Genomic DNA, 19,335 nt, shown 5'->3' with positions numbered 1-19,335 from the left:
CGCGCATGAGTCATGGGAGCTGCTTCATGCAAGAAGCAGCTGTCTCATTGTGCAAAACTCCCTTATTCAACCTTCTCAGTTGCATTCTTAGATAAACTTCCTCCGGCAGTTAACACCTTGCATAACCAAGGCAGCAGATAACCTTGCATAACCAAGGCAGCAGATAACCGCCCCTGGGAAGTTCCGGGTTGTTTTTCTTAGCCTGATGGGGCCCATAACTCTTTTCTTTACAATTCTTAACTCACACCAAATGCATAGCAGTGAATATAAAATGACACAAATGCTTTTGCTGGATATTTCTATCGTTCAGAAGCTAAAATACGTAAACAGCTAAATTAAGCAAGAAAAATTAGCTACTGTTAAGCTTTATAAAATCCTTCTTTACAGGTAATGGTTAAAGAGTCTGAGGTTTTGGTTCTTCTGAGTCTGGTAGTTACTGTTAGGACTTTAACCTGTCTATACTTTACATAACCTAAGAACTGATATGATATTTGGCATCTGTTTCTAGTGTTGCGCCATTTAACGTTTTGTGTGCCTTCTGAATGCCTGTATTCTTGTAAATTTCATAATTATTGACTTTAATGTCTTTTAGATTCAGTATTCCTAAATTGTGCTACAATCCTTCTGGGAACTGGAATAAGTTATTAGAACCTTGCAAATGTTTTTGACTTCTGCATTCTGTTGTTTTTCTTCCACTGACGGCCTCCAACTTCCACTGTTGAACAATGCAAGTGCTTAAACCTCTAGGGCCCATTCAATTTAACTTGTTTACTACATTGATATCTATATGTTAAATAACAGGAGAGTTCAGGTTATTGAATAATTTAAAATTCAGCTCTAATTGGTGTCATATGACCTGGAAAAGGCCATGGATGATGCCAGGAGCATACTGTGAATTTCTTATAAATAATTCATAAATTAAATGATTCATTTGCCTGGATGTCTTGCTAAATGCAAAAGTTTGTAAGTTATAATGGATGATATAACACCTGTAAGTATTTATTTCCTAATGCTAAAAAGTAATCTACATTGATGATCTTTTAGCAAAATCTGCCAGTATAGGAGAGTTAATTGCACTTGGGAGAAAGCACGTATATTTGGGATGAGTCTTTAGCAAAGCACACGGTGCAAATGTGGCATTGTGTCATTTCTGACAACTTGACAACTGGTCAAGTATGCCCACCTAAATATACAATATGTCGTTTCTGTGGCTCTTAGTTCACATTAATCCCAAATACTCTGGGAAATGGAATGCCGTGTTCCATATATGCTACTTTAAGTTTAGAAATATTTATCTAGATCTTAAACTACTGACTTTTCTATAAAATTAAGAGCAGAGGGGGACATTTTGAAGTTACAAAGATTGAGATTTTCATTTTTGTAAGTTTATCAATGGGAATATGAGGATTGTTAATAGGGTGCTTTCTAGAATAGGAAATCATTATTTACCCTTAGAAAAATAGATAGTAATCAAACATATTGGTGCTATTAATTAATCCTTGTGGTTAACAACTCATAAATGCATTGGAAGTAATCGCTTCCTAATCATGTAAGTTAATAGCAGCCTGTTGCAGTAAATAATTACTGCAATTTAGTTCACCTGTCTCCTTGTTGCAGCGCGGTTAGCCAGGCCTCTAAAATTGGTTTGCAGAATTTTATAAAATGTCACTGTTTACTTCTTGATAATACTGTAATGTTTTTTTTTCTTTATGTTTATGGGGGTGGGGGTGGAACACTGCCTGGATATATTCCTCTGCATGCTACTGCTAAATATTATTCTGCTGTTTCTGATTAAACACTCCACCCAAATCATTTCCATCAATAACATACATCTTAATTTATATTGTTCAATTTGCTTATTGGGTTTTGTGTATATCTTAGAATATTCATAGGATCCTTTAATTTGAAGGGAACTTATATAATCATCAAGTGGATGGACAACTTGATGAGGACATGGACAACTACATGAGGCCAAATCTAGCCCACTCCATGGTTTTGCATAACCTGTGAGCCAAGAATGGTTTTACATTTTTAAGTGATTGAAAGTAAAAGAATAATATTTCATAACATATGAAATTGTATGAAGTTCAAATTTCAGTGTCCATAAATAAGGTTTTATAATAACACAGCCACACCCATTCATTTACATATTTTCTATTGCTTTTGCACTACAAAAGCAGAGTTGAGTAGTTACAGCCAAGACCCCGTATGAATTGCAAAGCCTAAAATGTTAATTGACTGGCCCTTTACAGAAAAAGTTTGCTAGCCCTTGGTATATAGTTATGAAAATGAGAAAAGAACAGCTACATGCAGTATCATGGAAGAATATCACGAATATAAGTCAGGTAAAAGAAGGCAGATACAGAAGAATATATATGATTCCATTTATATACTTAAAACAAAAAACAGGTAGAACTGAACTCTATTATGGATCTTTAAACAGGGAAGTATTAGAACAGAGGAGTTATTTCCACAAAAGTCAAGATGGTTGTTCCTGTAAGCAGAAAAGGGAGAGGATAGTGATTATAAGGGGCCATGAAGGATCTTCTGTATGCTGATAGTGTTCTATTCCTTGGAAAGTGGTTACATGGACATAGCTTGTGATTATTCACTGAGCTGTTCATATTTATTGTATGTACTTTATTGTAATTTCATATTAGAGAAGTTAAAAAAAAAGGAGCACATAGAGTTTAATAGAAGACTAGGAATTTGGAGTGAGACAGATTTCTACTTCTCACACATTCTGTTCATGTGACTTTGGGAAAAGTCTGAGATAAGGACAGCTAAAGTAGCAAAGTTGTCTGAGAGCTTGTTGAGCATTCAGTGGTCAATGAAAGTAATGTTGATCAAAGGTGATGGTGGAGTTATACAAAGAAGATTGGGTTTAACAAATGAGTATGATTGCTGAATCATTATATTGATATTTCTTTTAGTCTCTAGTATGTTTAAACAGCTAGAAGTAAAACCCTAAAATTATGGAATTGTAACCCATACCAATTTCTGAAATCAGTTCTACAACTAATTGTTGTGATGTGCTTTGAAATGTACTGGGTTTTTTGTATGTATATTATTTTTCACAAAAAAGAAAAAAAGTCTATTGTGATGATAAATACACAGCTATATGATGATAAATACACAGCCATTGACTGTACAGTTTGGATGATTACATGGCATGTGAATATATAATATATATCAATAAAAAGTAAATAATTAGAAAATAAACCAAGTTATCTCATCAGAAATAATTTGCACTAGAAGTCTTCCCTGGCTTCCATTTTTTGTTTCCTATCTTTAATCCTTTATAAGTTATTTTGAATAGGTTAAAGGTCTTTGTTTTCAGCAAGCACTTCATAAAAGAAGAAAAACATAAGAAAATCTGTTCAACATCATTACTTATCAGGTAAATGCAAGTGATTATTTTATTTAAAAATAAAAACACTGATGCTACCAAGTATTAGTTTGAATGTGTAACAACTGAACTTACCATTGGATCAGTTATATAGTCTCATTGCTATAGAAATACAGTCTTACCATATAACCCAACAATCATGCACCTTGGTAATGAAAACAGGAATTGAACGCTTATTTAGAATTTAAGAACTTTGCTTTTTGAATATGTAGATTTATTTCCTTGTTGCCTTAATTTTTAAATTGGTTTATGAAACTTACTGTGCAAACACAGGCTTTACAATGATTCTATGTATACTTTACTTAAATATGCCTATGGTTAAGCTAACTAAGTTCTCCATTGTTGGTGGATCCAGGTGTATTGTTTGTTTTCTTAAATGAAAAAAATTAACAAAAAAAAATAAACTACAGAAATTGAAAACTTATGTCCACACAATAACCTGTTCATCAGTGTTTTTAAAGCAGCTTTATTCATAATTGCCCCAAACTGGAAGCAACAAATATGTGAATAGATAGTAGTACATCACTGTAATACATCTATACAATGGAATATGATTCCAGTAAAAAGAAATGAACTATCAAGTCATAAAAAGTAGGGACCAACCTGAAATGGATATTGCTAAGTGAGATAAGCCAATCTGGAAAGGTTACATATTGTGTGATTCTGACTAAATGACATTTTGGAAAAAGGCAAAACTATAGAGACAGTAAAAAGATCTGTAGTTGCCAGGGTTTTTTGAGTTAGTTTTTTGTTTTGTTTTGTTTTGGAAGAGGCAGTGAGAGGGAGAGGGATAAAAAGATGAAGCACAGAGAATTTTTAGAGCAGTAAAACTATTCTGAATTCTATTGTAATGGTGTATACATGACATTATGCATTTCTCAAAATCCATAGAACTGTACAACACAAACGTGACCCCAATATAAACTTTTGACTTTAGGAAATAATAATATATCAATATTATTTTGATAATAACAAATGTACCAGACTAATGCAAGGTGTTAATATGGAAAACTGGGGAGAAAGGAGGTGGGAATATATGGGAACTCTGTTCTTTGTGCTCAATTTTTCTGTAAATCTAAAACTTCTCTGAAAAATATACTCTATGAATTAAAAAAAAAAAAGTAGTGGTAGTCTGAACAATACCCCTCCCCATATATGACTACATGCTAACTCCTAGAATCTAAAATGTCACCTTATATGGCAAAACAAACAAAAATAAAAAACCCGACTTTCTAAGTGTGTTTAATTTAATGATCTTGAGATCCAGGATTACTCAGTGGATATGATAGAATCATAACAGTCCTTGTATGAGGGGCACAGGAAGAAGCAGAGTCAGACAGATGACAGGAGCAAGATTGCTCTGATGCACTTAGAAGAGGATAGGGCCACAAGCCAAAGAATACAAGCAGCCATCAGAAGCTGAAAAAGGCAAGGAGACATTCTCTCTTTAGAACCTCCAGAAGGAGCCAGCCCAGCTGACATCTTGACTTGATCCCATTGAAATTGATTTTTACTTGTCTTCTCATATTTCAGTAACAACCAAATCAAGGTTGAAAAAAAGGCCACTTCAAAAGTTAAGGATTTGTTCCTTTCAGTTCTTGTGTTAAAGGTTATACTCTGGCTTCCAAAAAGTAGTGACAGCTTGGTAGGGATAATATAACTTTGGCTACTGAAGTAATTAGACTTGGTGGATCTCTTTTATTATGCCCAAAATCTAAATTGATGGAAAGTTTTTATATTATATAGGGCTGCCTTTGTAAAAGTCTCTATCATAGACAGGATTCTTTTTCAGAATTGCAACCACATCAAGTTTAAGATTCTTTCTTCCACATTACTCTATTTCATTATTATTTTGTTATTCACAACTGTTTACTTTCATGAATAAGTTGCTCATCTATAATACCCTCAATATTTGCATTAAACTAGAATATTTCCAATTGTACAGCAACCTCAAGTTTGGATATGCCATGTTTTCTGAGATACATCTTGAAGAAAAGTTGTTTGTTGTATTAACTCAGTGGTTTCAGATCTGAGCTACATATCACAACTTAGTCTTCCAAGTCCAAGGTCAACAGTGAGACAGACTGAGATGTTTCATGATATAGACCAGTGGTTCGCAAAGGGTGATCTCAGATCGGCAGCCTCCGCATTACCTCGGAATTTGTTAGAAATGTAATTCTCTGAGTCTACTCCAGACCTACTGAGTTAGAAACTCTGTGGATGAAGCCCAGGGATATGTGTTTAACAAGCCTTCCAGGTGGTTCTGATACACTCTGAAGTTTGAGAGTCACTGATATTAACTGTGTTTGGGGCCTTTAATAGAACAATCTTGAGGCTAAAATATTAGGAGAGCTTATTGTATTGACCTGTCAAAGGTAATTTGCATGTTTCCTTTCTGTCTGAGTTCTGCTGGATTGTAATTACTTAAACACGTTGATTGAAAAATCGCTTATGTTTATAACTTAAGTGTTTTATATTTAAATAAGTGCTTTTGAATAGAATAATATTTTATTGAAAGTGGTTGGTTTTAATTGTGTTCTGTAAAGATGTTTATAAAAGCTCATCACATTTCTCACAGTGACTAACATCCTATTTCACTATAAGGTGAAATGTTCTACATCAAATCTCATGCTTTGTAATGGCCAATCAAAATATATTTAAAGTGGGAGAATGAATTTCTTGGCTCAGTATTCAAAATTAAACATTTTAAGACATTAAAATGTAATGTTTTTGCCTCTTTCTAAGTTGATTTTAGGTAACCCTGATCATTTACAATCCCTAAAATCACCAAAGATCTTACTTATGTTAAGCAGCATTTAATAAAGCTTTTTCTCATCCTTATGGATTTACTGAAATATAGGTTGTTTGAAAATGAATTTAGCTTTGTTTAGGTACGTGAGTTCTATTTTTATTATTTAGAAAACAAAACAGCAATTTGTTTTGGTAAAATGAATTACTTATTTCTGAAAAGCCAAAAGAATTTGTTTATTGTGTTCTTATTTGAAAAGTGATCTTATGGTTCTTTTAGGTATCCAATAGGAAAAGTATTCTCCGATCTTCATCTGTGGAACTGGATGGTTCCTACTTGAGCGTAGCCAATCCTCAAACCTGTTATCAAACCAAGCAACGGTCTAAATCTGAAAACCAGGACTCAGCTTCAGAATCCCTTATGGAGTTCAGCAATAATTCTTTTAAATCAGCAGCCCTTCAGCATCCCAAAGAGAATCTAAAAAGGGTGCCATCTGAGGCCAGAACATGTAATTATGGATCCCCAAGGAGAATACCAGTAGATGCAGTCCCTGCTGAGAAAGTGCCACAAGAAGAAATGAAGATGAAGAAATGTCTAGACCTTAAACCTCCCCCATGTGGTCAGTGTTGCGGTTATAGACTTTCTGAAAATGCAGATCATGTTCATAAAAGCCATCCTACAAACATGGCTCTTCAGTGTTCCAGGACACATCCAGAATCATGCAGTTTTTGTGGGCTGTCCTGGGCATCTCTGATACATGACCGAGGAGCACAGCCCAGTGAAACTGATGTCAAAAAGCAACTCTCAGAAGATAGAAGGCAGCAGCTTATGCTTCAGAAAATGGAGCTGGAAATTGAAAAAGAACGCCTTCAGCATCTTCTCACCCAGCAGGAGACAAAGCTTCTCCTAAAACAGCAGCAGCTTCACCAGTCTCGACTGGATTATAATTGGTGAGTGCTACTGTGTCTTTAAGCAGTATCTGTAAGTTAGATAGTGAACACAGTGTAGAATGGCAGATGCATTTACTAAAGCAAATATGTAAGAAAGAAGCTCCTCAGGGTCGTGGCTTATTCGAATGCATACCAACTATGACTATTAAGTAAATCCCTCAGTCTTCTTTGAAAGACTTGAATGGTTACCATCTCTTCCAGCATGTTATTTTAAAATAATCTACTTCTGAATGGTCCATTGTAATTTTTGCTGGTTTCCAAAGGCAATATTTTTTAAACAATATTACTGTTACACAAAATCCTGTGCTGTTTGATGTTATTTTAGGGAATATTACGCATTAAATAAAAGCTTGCAATTTCAGGGTATTGAGTCAGATTGTGAAGAAATGTGATTAGCTGTCATCTTTCCATGTTTATTCTTTTCCTCATAGCATAAAATAGAAGAAATGATGGGAGCCTTTTAAAATTACCTTTTTCTGGTCCAGAAGCATTATCTGTTCATTAACCAATTATAAATTTCCTCTGGACTGTCCCCCTTAACATTTCCTTCCTGAGAATAATGTTTCAAAAGTTAAAAGTTTTTATAGGGAAATGTTTAATATCCCTGCCATTTCCATCTTGTTGAAACCTACCATTTTCTTCCTCCACACATTCTTATTAACACACATATATCCCATATAGACACACTTAATGCAGTTATTTTATGTTACTTCTTTTTTTCAATTTCCTCTTTTTTTTTTTAATTAGAGAGGTTATAAGTTCACAGAAAAATCGGCAGAAAATAACGAATTCCCAGGGACCCCCCCCCCCCATTATTAGCCCCTTGTTCAATTACCTCTTAATATATTGGTTTGGTTTTTTTTTTTTTACATATTTTATTGCGATATCTTCATGCACCATACAGTACATCCAAAGTATACAATCAGTGGCTCACGATATCATCACATAATTGTGTATTCATTGTCATGATCATTTTTAGAACATTTGCATACCTCCAGAAAAAGAAATAAAAATACAAAAGAAAAAGCCCATATATCCCATACATCTTACCCCATTCCTCTCATCGACCAGTAGTATTGTAATCTACACAATTTTTAACCCCTTATCTCCCCTATTTTTAATTTATTTTTTGTCCATATTTTTTTTCACATCTGTCCATACCCTGGATAAAGGGAGCATCAGACACACTGTTTTCACAATCACAGGGTCACATTGTAAAAGCTATATAGTTATACAATCTTCTTCAAGAATCAAGTCTACTGGAATACAGTTCAACAATTTCAGGTACTACCCTTTAGCCACTCAAATACACCACAAACTAAAAAGGGATATCTATATAATGCATAAGAATAACCCAGGACAACCTCTCAAATCTCTCAGTCAAACTAAAACTTTATTTTGTCTAATTTCTCTCTTCCCCCTTTTTGGTCAAGAAAGCTTTCTTCATCCCATGATGCCGAGCCTTAGCTCATCCCCGGAGTTATGTCCCATGTTGCCAGGAAGATTTACACCCCTGGGAGTTATATCCCATGTAAGGGTTAGGGCAGTGAGTTCACCTGCCAAGTTGGCTTAGAGAGGCCACATCTGAAAAACAAAAGAGGTTCTCTGGGGGTGACTCTTAGGCATAATTCTAAGTAGGCTTAGCTTTTATGTTATTACTTAAAGTTAATTTTCTTTTACTTAACAAATTCTGTCTAATATTTTTTAGATTGTAATATATTTGAAAATTTCATCTTGACATTTTGCCTTCAATGTAACTTCTACTTCTTTAAGGACCAAAAATTATCCTCTTCTTTTCCTTTCATTATCAAACAGTCCTATTTGTCATTGTTTTAAACATGGAGGCTTTTTAACTTCATTCAAAAAACATTTATTGAACTCCTATAATATATAAGGAGCAGTTCTAGGTACTTGGGATAGAAAAATGAATCAAACATGTTTTTTATTTTGAGGAGGGCACAGTCTAGCAAGGGAGAATTTGGAAGAGGCATCTTGTTCATTTGTACAGCATTGTATTTTCAAACAATGCTGCATAGTAATAAGTCTTTATGACTCTCTTTATCATCCTAGCTTAGTGAGAGATCTTGAAAATGTAGCTTTATAACAATTTTTTTACATAACTATAATACAATATCAAATCAGTACATTGACATTTATACAATGTGTATATGTAGTTCTTTGCCATTTTATCACTTGTGAAGGTTTGTGTAATCATCATCATCTCAATAAAAATACAGAACTATTTCATCAAACAAAGATCTTTGTGTTACCCTTTTATAGTTGTACCCATCCACTTCTGCCCCCACTTTCCCTAACCCCTGGGAACCACTAATATGTTGTCCATCTCTATACTAATATATATATTATATATTTGAGAATGCTATATAAATGGAATTATATAGTCTGTGACATTTTGAGGTTAACTTTTTTCACTCAGCGTAGTGCCCTTTAGATCTGTCTAGGTTGTTGTATATTTCATACCTTTCCATTGCTGAGTATAGTCCATGATATGGATGGTACCACAATATGTTTAATGATTCACTTATTGAATGACAAGTTAGTTGTTTCAAGTTGTTGTTTCTGTGTACATTCATATATAGGCTTTTGTGTGGAACTAAGCTTTCATTACTGTGGAATGAAACTAGTAGTATGATTGCTAGATGGCATATTTCATTTATAGTACATTTAGTTTATAATACATTCCCATCAGTCATATATGAGAGATCCGGTTTCTCCACATCCTTGCAAGTATTTGGTACTGTCACTAATTTTTATTTTATCTCTTCTATGGTGTATATAGTGATATTTCATTCTGGTCTTGATTTGCATTCCTAATGGCTGGCTAATGATGTGAACTCTTTTCATATACTTCTTTACCCTGCTTCCATCCTCTTTGGTGAACTGTCTTTTCAATATATATTTTTTTTTGCACATTTTCTAATTGGATTTTTTTTGTGCGTTTTTCTTTTCTTTTTCTGTTCTTTTTTTTTTTTTTACTGTTGATTTTTACAAATATTTTGTCCAAGGATCTTTCACAAAGCAAAGGTTTTTCATTTTGATAATACCTGCATTTATTTGTTAAGGCTGCTGGAATGCAATATTACCAGGAATGGCTTTTATAGAGGGAATTTATTAATTTGCAAGTTTACAGTTCTAAGGCCATGAAAATGTCCACATTAAGGCACCAACAAGAGGTTACCTCCACTAAAAAAAGGCTGATGCTTTCCTGAACACTTCTGTCAGCTAGGAAGGCACATGGCTGATATCTGCTGGGGTCTTTGGCTCCTGGACACCCCTGTTAGCTGGGAAGGCACATGGTGACATCTGCTAGCTTTTACTCCTGGCTTCTCATTTCAAAAAGATTCTCCAGAGATGTTTTCCATCTACATCTCCAAAGGTCTCTGGCTGTGTGGGCTCTGAAGCTCTTTCCAAAATGTTTCCCTCTTAAAGGACTCCAGTGAGCAAACCTACCTTGAATGGGTGGAGATGCATCTCCATGGAAGCCACCTAATTAAATGGTCCCATTCTGTGTATCAGGCCAAGGAAGAAAAACCACATGATCATTTCAATTGATGCAGAGCAGACATTTGATAAAATTCAACACCCATATATAATAAAAACTTTATAAAGTCCTCTAAAGGAAAAAAAAATCAATTGAGTATCATGCTGGTTTAAAACTCTTGTGTACCCCAGAAAAGCCATATTCTTTAACCCTGATTCAGTACTGCTGGGTGGGATCTTTTGATTACATTGATTGATTTTCAGATATCGGCTAGCCTTGCATCCCTGGGGTTAAACCTATTTGGCCATAGTGTTTATCCACTCTTCCATTGATGGACATTTGGGCTGTTTCCATTTCTTGGCAATCATGAACAATGCTACTATAAACATCAGGGTATGAATGTCCATTCATTTCCCTGTCTTTAGTTCCTCCGAATATATACCTAGTAATGGGATTGCTGGATCACATGGCAATTCTATACTTAGCTTCCTGAGAAACTGCCAAACTGACTTTGAGAATGGTTGCACCATTCTACGTTCCCATCAACAGTGAATAAGTGTGCCTCTTTCTCTATATCCTCTGCAACACTGGTAGTTGTTTTTTTTTTTTAATAAAGGCCATTCTAGTAGGTGTGACATGGTACCTCATTTGCATCCCTAATAGCCAGTGAAGTTGAACATTGTTTCATATTTTTTAATTGTAATTTTTTATTGGAAAATAAATATACAACTTGGAATGGAATTGAGGCAAATTATGTTCTAAGCAGATTTTCTTTAAGTGACTAAAACAAAGTTTAAAAAGCAAGTAACAATAAAAGAAAATATTTCTGGTACAGGACAAACAGTAAAATAAAATATCATACAAATACCTGGATAATACTTTTGCAATAGTGCAACTTTGAATACATATTACTGACTGTCCATAGGCCACTCAGAGTTACAATTCCACATTTCAGTAACAGGCAGACAATTATTAAAGAGAACTACTTAAAAAAAAAAGGCATAACCCAGATGTTCCCTCATTTTACCAACTTCATCTAAGTTTAGATGTGCAGAAGGGCTAGATATATCCAAAGTAAGCCACATGCAACATGTTACTTGATCAGTTTTCTAAAATAAGGTTTCAGAACAATGACTGTATAATAAGGGAAGAATAGGGCAGTGCACCTGTGGCTCAGTGGCAGAATTCTCACCTGCTGTGCTGAAGACCCAGGTTTGATTCCCGGAGCCTGCCCATGTGAAAAATAAAAAATAAATAAGGGAAGAATAATGGAAGAATGAAATCCTAATTACTGTACATGCATATTCTTTGACAGTCGGGGTAAACCTTTACAGATAAGTTAGAAACAAAGAAAAGGCAAACCATTTTGCACAAGAAATTGCACGCAATTTTGTACAAGAAATTGTACAATGTCATCACTTGGCTATCATTTGTACAAATTCTTCGTAGTTTACATGACCAAAACCATCAATATCTGATTCTCTGCTTATGTCATCAACTTCTTTGTATTAGTTTGTTAAGCTGCTGGAATGCAAAATACCAGAAAAGGAATGGTTTTTAAAATGGGAATTTAATAAGTTACAAGTTTACAGTTCTAAGCCTATGAAAATGTCCAAACTAAGGCATCTGTGGAAAGATACCTTAATTCAAGAAAGACTGATGGTCTGGAACACCTCTCTCAGCTGAGAAGGCATGTGACTGACCTCAACTGATCCCTTGCTATTGGGCTCCATTGCTTTCAGCCTCTGTTCCTGTGAGCGTTCCTCACTTTGCTGCTCTGGGTCTGGCTTTCATATCTTGGCATCCCTTGGCTCTCTCCAGGTTCAGACTTGCTTAACGTGTCATGGGAATGCATATGGCAATGTCTCCTGGGCTCCAAGCATTTCCAAACATCCATGTCTCTGTTCTCTGAAGCAGCTGTTCCTCATGCATCTATAGCTGCTCTCTCTGTTGGCTCTGAGCTCTCCAAAATGTTTCTTCTTTTAAAGGACTGCAGTAAAGTAATCAAGACCCACCTCGAATGGGTGGAGTCACATCTCCATCTAATCAAAAGTTCACACCCACGATTGGGTATGCCATATCTCTGTGGAGATAACCTAATCCAAAGGCTCCACCCTACGATATTGAATCAGATTAAAAGAAATGGTTGCCCCTACAAGATTGGATCAGGATTAAAGCATGGCTTTTCTGGGGTATATAATATTTTCAAACTGGCACCTTCTTCATCTGATAACTTCTCTCCAAGATTTTTCATGACAGGGCAAACATCTGCTGCACTAATATAGCCATTGCCATCTTTATCAAACACATGAAAGACTTCTTTAATTTCTTCTTCACTGTTTGTGCCTTTCCCTTTCCTTGTTGTTATTGTCAGAGATTCTGGAAAGTCAATTGTACTATTACCATAAGCATCTATTTCATTAATCATATCCCATAACTCTGCTTCTATGGGAATCTTTCAAGAGACGTAATTACACTTTCCAATTCCTTTGATGTAGTTCCATCACCATCCTCATCAAAGAATTCTTCTAATTCTGCAATCTGTTCTTCAGTTAGGTGGTCAGCCTCCTGTTTAAGACATAATATTGCCCCCTGGATAAACCTATCAGAGTAACCACATGCCGCAACTGCTACAGGTCTCCCAGATGTGATCATATAACTGTTTGCCTCTCTAGCTCCACTCAGACTAATCTTTTCATATATTATTGAGCCATTTGTATTCCTCTTCAGTCAAATATCTGCCCATGTTTTTTGCAGTTTCTTTAATAGAGATGTTTGTCTCTTTGTTGTTGAGTGGTAGGATTTACCTATATATTCTGGATATTAAACCCTTATCTGATATGTGGTTTCCAAATATTGTCTCCAAAGGCATAGGCTGCCTTTTTATTTTCCAGACAAAGTCATTTGATACCCAGTGTTCATTTTTGAGTGGATCCCATTTATCTATTTCTTTTTTCATTGCTCACACTTTGGGTGTAAAGTCTAGGAAACCTCCTCTATTCATAGGATCTTTAAGGTATTTCCCTACATTTTCTTCTGAATTTTATATTCTTAGCTCTACTCTTCAGGTCTTTGATCCATTTTTAGTTAATTTTTATATATGATGGGAGGTAGGAGTCCTCTTTCATATCCATTTGGATATGGATATCCAGTTCTCTAAGCACCATTTGTCGTATAGGCTGCTCTGTCCCAGTTGATCTGACTTCATACCTTATCAAAGATCAATTGCCCATATATGAGAGGGTCTATTTCTGAGCACTTGGTTTGATCCCATTGGTCAGAATATCTTTCTTTATGCCAGTACAATGCTGTTTTGACCATTGTAACTTTGTAATATGCTTTAAAGTCAGGTAGTGTAAGACCTCCCTATTCATTCCTCTTTCTCAAGATATCTTTAGCTATTTAGGACTATACTCCCCTTCCAAATAAATTTGGTTATTGGTTTTTCTATTTCTGCAAAGTAAGTTGTTGGTATTTGTCATGGTCAGGTTCATGTGTCAACTTGGCTAAGTGGTGGTACCTGTTTGTCTGGTTGGGCAAGTGCTGTCCTGTCTGTTTCAGTGAGGACATTTCATAAAATTAAATCATGATCACGTCAGCCTCATCCACAACTGATTTCATTTGTAATCAGCCAAGGGGAGTGTCTTCTGCAATGAGTGATGCTCAGTCTAATCGTTGGAAGCCTTTTAAGGAGGAATCAGAAGAGACAGCCTCTCTTCCTGCTTCAGCTGGCGAGCCTCTCCTGTGGAGTTCGTCCAGACCCTCCACTAGAATTGTCGGCTTCACAGCCTGCCCTGCAGATTTTGGACTTTGTGTTCCCGCAGTCACGTGAGACACTTTTATAAATTTTATATTTGTGAGTGTTCCCTGTAGATTCTGTTTCTCTAGAGAACCCTAACTAATACACCCCTTATGCCAGAGGCAGGGCGAATTCCTTGTTTAGACCCAGTTTTTCTCCTTGGGATGGCTCCCTAGTTCACTGTTCTCCATTGTTCTTTGCTCCATCCTCTGATAGATCTGTCCATTATTTTAATTGGTACTGCATTTAATCTATAGTTAATTTGGGTAGAATTGACCTCTTAACTATAGTCTTCCAATCCATAAACACAGTATGTCCTTCCATTTATTTAGGTTTTCTTTTATTTCTTTTAGCAATTTCTTATAGTTTCCTGTGTATAGGTATTTTTGGCCATGGTTAATCTTAAATATTTTATTCTTTTGGTTGCTGTTGCAAATGAAATTTTTAAAATTTCCTGCTTAGATTGCTCATTACTACTATATAGAGACTCCACCGATTTTTTCATATTGATCTTATACCCTGCCACTTTGCTGCACTAATTTATTAGCTCTAGTAGCTTTGCTGTAGATTTTTCAGGATTTCTGAAGTTTACTATCAATGTCATCTGCAAACAGTAATAGTTTTACTTCTTTCCTTCCTCTTTGGATGCCTCTTAATTTTTTTCCCTGTCTAATTGATCTAGCTAGAACTTCTGGCATAATGTTGAATAACACTTGTGACACCGAGCATCCTCGTCTTGTTCCTGATATTAGAGGGAACGCTTTCTGTCTTCCCCCATTGGATATCATGTTAGCTGTGTGTTTTTCACATATTCCCTTTATCATGTTGAGGACGTTCTTTTCTATTCCTATCTTTTGAAATGTTTTCATCAAGAAAGAATATTGATTTTGTCAAATGCCTTTTCTGTGTCAGTCAAGATGATCCTGTGGTTTTTGCACTTTGATTTATTGATGTGGTATACTCCATTAATTGATTTTCTTCTACTGAATCAACCTTGAATACCGGGAATAAATCCTATTTGGTAATGGTGTATAATTCTTTTAATGTGCTGCTGGATTCAATTTGCAAGTATTTTGATGAAGATTTTTGAATCTATATTCATTAAAGAGATTGATCTGTAATTTTCTTTTCTTTTTGTATCTTTGACTGGCTTTGGTTTTAGGGTGATGTTGGCTTCAAAAAATGGGTTTGGTAGGTTTCCCTCCTCTTTTATTTTTTTGGAGAGCTTAAGCAGGATTGGTACTAATTCTTTCTTGAATGCCTGTAGAATTCATATGTGAAGGCATCTGGTCTTAGACGTTTCTTTTTTGGGAACATTTTGATGACTGATTCAAAATCTCTTTACTTGTGATGGTTTGTTCAGGTCATCTATTTCTGCTCAGAACACTGTTGGTTGTTCATGCCTTTCTGGGAAGTTGTCCATTTCACCTGTGTTGTCGAGTTTGTTAGCATATAGTTGTTCATAGTATCCTCTCATTATCTATTTTATTTCTGTGTGGGTTGGTAATTATATCTTCTGTCCTATTACTCATTTTATTTATTTGCATCCCCTCCCCTCTTTTGTCATCCTAACTAAAGGTCCATCAATTTTATTGACTTTCTCAAAGAATCAACTTCCAGTTTTGTTGATCCTCTCTATTGTTTTCATATTCTCAGCTTCATTTATTTCTGCTCTAATCTTTGTTATTTCTTTCCATCTGTTTGCTTTGGGATTAGTTTGCTGTTCTTTCTCTGGTTCCTCCAGGTGAACAGATAATTCCTCACTTTTTGCTTTTTCTTCTTTTTTACTATAGGCATTCAGGACAATAAATTTCCTTCTCACCACTGCTTTTGCTGCATCTTATAAGTTTACAGTTTTCTTTTGTAATTCCCTCCTTGACCCATTGGTTGTTTTAGAATGTGTTGTTTAGAGATATAAGGGCAATATGGTGGCTTAGTGAGGTGTGGAATTTAATTTATCCTCCAGAGCACCTAGTAAATAGCCAGGAACCATACAGAACAACTGCTAGGGCTACTTCAGTGACTGGACACACAGTGTATACCAGTCTGGACAAGTTGTACTGGCTGAGACCCTACACAGAACTGTAAGTCCCCCAAGCCATGGAGGCCAGTACCCCTCCCCCATGGGAACAGCATGCTCGTTCCCCAAGGGGAGAGGAAACAGACTTTATTATCAGCAAGGTTTTAGCTCAACCAAGCTCCACTTGCAGAATTAATTAACAAATTTTAACTACTGAAAATAGGCCCCCAGCCCAGAGAAACCTCCCTCAAATAAATTTTAAAGGTACTAGGAGTTTTTGCCCCAGCAGAGAGGGGACGGGGCTCATAAAAAAATAAAATAAAATAAAAAGACGCTTTTTAAGTTGGACAGCACAAAATACAGCAAAACAGCTGGACCCAGGGTTCCAGGAAGATGGCAGAATAGAGGGTTCCAGGAAGGTGGTGGAATAGGATGGGTTGAGTTCACCCCTTCCCCAAGGAACAGCTACAGAAGGAATGAGAAGGTGACTGAGATGATGATTGCAGGGTGTAAGTGACCCAGGAAGGTCTTCTGCACCACATAGGGATTCCCTAATTAAAAAACCTGAAGACTTGAAATGCAGAGAACTGGAGACCATCCATCTGGTGCAAACAGCCTAATGTACCCCTTTCCAAATGGAAACCCTCAGGACTGAATAGACAGGGTGACTGGGACTAGGATTGCTCTACCTCTGTGTCCACCATGTAACACCTTGGTTCTGCGCTCCAAGGACTCTCTGAGCTGCACCACATACCCACGGACCCTGCTCCACATCCCTACAGCCCCTTGACCCACACCCCATGCTCAAAGGCACCAGTGTAGTGTCCCCAACCTGCCTCTATACCTGCACTGCGATATATCACCATGCTTTTAGGCCCACCCCGCACCCGACATCCTGCTCCACATCCATCCTGCAAATACAAAGCTTTAGACTATTGAAGGAAATCAACTTATAAACTAATCAAGATATTTACATGCCATGAAGACAACAGAAGATCATTGAGCATATCAAAATGCAGACAGATATAGCCAGCTTGATGACCTAGTTAAAGCCAGAGAAGACAGAGACTTTGGAACAACTAATCAAAGATGTTCACATAACTCTACTAAATAAAATAAATGGGATAGCTAATACATAAAGGAGATCAAGAAGACACTAGAAGAGTATAAAGAGGAATCTGAAAGAATAAATAGAAAAATAGCAGATCTCACAGAGATTAAAGATACGGTAGACCAAATAAAAAATATACTTCAGAACACACAACAGCAGATTGGAAGAGACAGGAGAAAAAATAAGTGAACTAAAGGACAGGATTTCTGATTTGAACATTTAAAACAACAAGTGGCAAAAAGGATGGAAAATTTGAATTGGATCTCAGAAATGATGGACTAAACAAAGAGCACAAATATAAGAATCATTGGTGTTCCAGAAAAAGAGAAGAGAAAAAGGGATAGTAAGATTAGGTGAGGATATAATGGGAAAACTTCCCAACCCTTAGAAAGGACATGAATATGCAAATAAAAGAAGCCATATGAAATCCAAATAAGCCTTCCCCAAGACGCATAATACTAATCAGTCTGTCAAATGTTGAAGAGAAGAAGAAAATCCTGAAAGTTGCAAGAGAAGAAAAAAATCTGTTATATACAAGAAAAACCACATAAGACTGAGTTCAGACTACTCAACTGTACTATGGAGGCGAGAAAGCAGTGGTGTGATATATTTAAGATCTTGAAAGAGAAATACTTCTAGCCAAGAATTCTGTACCCAGCCAAATTGTCCTTCAAAACTGAGGGAGAGATTAAAATTTTCACAAACAAATCCTGAAAGAATTTGTCAACAAGAGACTGGCCCTACAAGAAATACTAAAGGGAGTTCTGCCGGTTGAAAAAAAAAAAAAAAGACAAGATGCCAGAAGACCCTGGTTCAATTCCCAGTGCCTGCCCATAAAAAAAAAAAGACAAGAGAGAGAGGTCTGGAGAAGGGCACAGAATTGAAGAGTATCAGTAAGTGTACCTTATAGGATAAAAAGAGATAGAGGGAAAAGCATAATATAGATCTAACAAAGAAATCCAAAGGAGAAGATGGTAGATTCAAAAAATGCCTTTTCAGTAATAACTTTGAATGTTAACAGATAAATTTACCAAATAAAAGATATAGATTGGCAGAATGGATTAAAAATATAATCCAATTATATGCTGTTTACAAGAGACTCATCTTAGATGCAAGCATACAAATAGATTGAAGGTAAAAGGATGGAAAAAAGATATTCCATTCAAGTTGTAACCAAAAGAAAGCAGGAGTAACTATACTAATATTGGACAAAATAGACTTTAAATGTAAAGACATCATAAGAGACAAAGAAGGACATATATTAACAAAAGGTACAATTCACCAAAAAGAAATAAGAATCACAAATGTTTATGCTCCCAATCAAGAAGTTCCAAAGTACTGAGACAGACATTGGCACAACTGCAAGGAAATAGAGGACTTAAAAACTTGATAAATGAATTAGACCTAATAGATACATATAGGTCATTACACCCCAGAACACTAGGATGTACATTCTTCTCTAGTGCTCATGGAACATTCTCCAGGATAGATCATATGCTGAGATACAAAACAGGTCTTTATAAATTTAAAAACATCGGAATTATTCAAAGCACCTGCTCAGATCACAATGGAACGAAGCTGGATATCAATAACCACCAAAGGATGAGAACTTTCCCAAATATATGGAGATTAACACACTTTGAAACAGCCAGTGGGCCAAAGAAGAAACTGCTAGAGAAATCAGTAGCTATCTGGAGATGAATGAAAACAAGAATACAACTTATCAGAACTTATGGGATGTGGCAAAGGCTGTACTGAGAGGGAAATTTACTGCCCTAAATGCCTATTTTAAAAA

The 19,335-nt window shown here is 35.9% G+C and overlaps 1 protein-coding gene across 9 annotated transcripts in view; it reads left to right on the top strand.

Moving 5' to 3' along the window:
• Window positions 1-19,335, top strand: part of KIAA1328 (KIAA1328 ortholog) — a 495,375-nt gene that overhangs the window by 234,847 nt on the left and 241,193 nt on the right. For all 9 annotated transcript variants that reach the window (XR_013165170.1, XM_077135596.1, XM_077135599.1 and 6 more), the window contains one exon: window positions 6,438-7,108. Coding sequence is in view for 8 of the 9 variants with exons in the window: in XM_077135596.1 (XP_076991711.1) it covers window positions 6,438-7,108 (671 nt within the window). In the remaining variant the exon portion in view is untranslated. The remainder of the gene's footprint in view (window positions 1-6,437; window positions 7,109-19,335) is intronic.

The sequence above is a fragment of the Tamandua tetradactyla genome, chromosome 18, assembly GCF_023851605.1.
Source record: "Tamandua tetradactyla isolate mTamTet1 chromosome 18, mTamTet1.pri, whole genome shotgun sequence".
In the NCBI taxonomy this organism is placed as follows: domain Eukaryota; kingdom Metazoa; phylum Chordata; class Mammalia; order Pilosa; family Myrmecophagidae; genus Tamandua; species Tamandua tetradactyla.
This window is presented reverse-complemented; position numbering and strand designations above follow the sequence as displayed.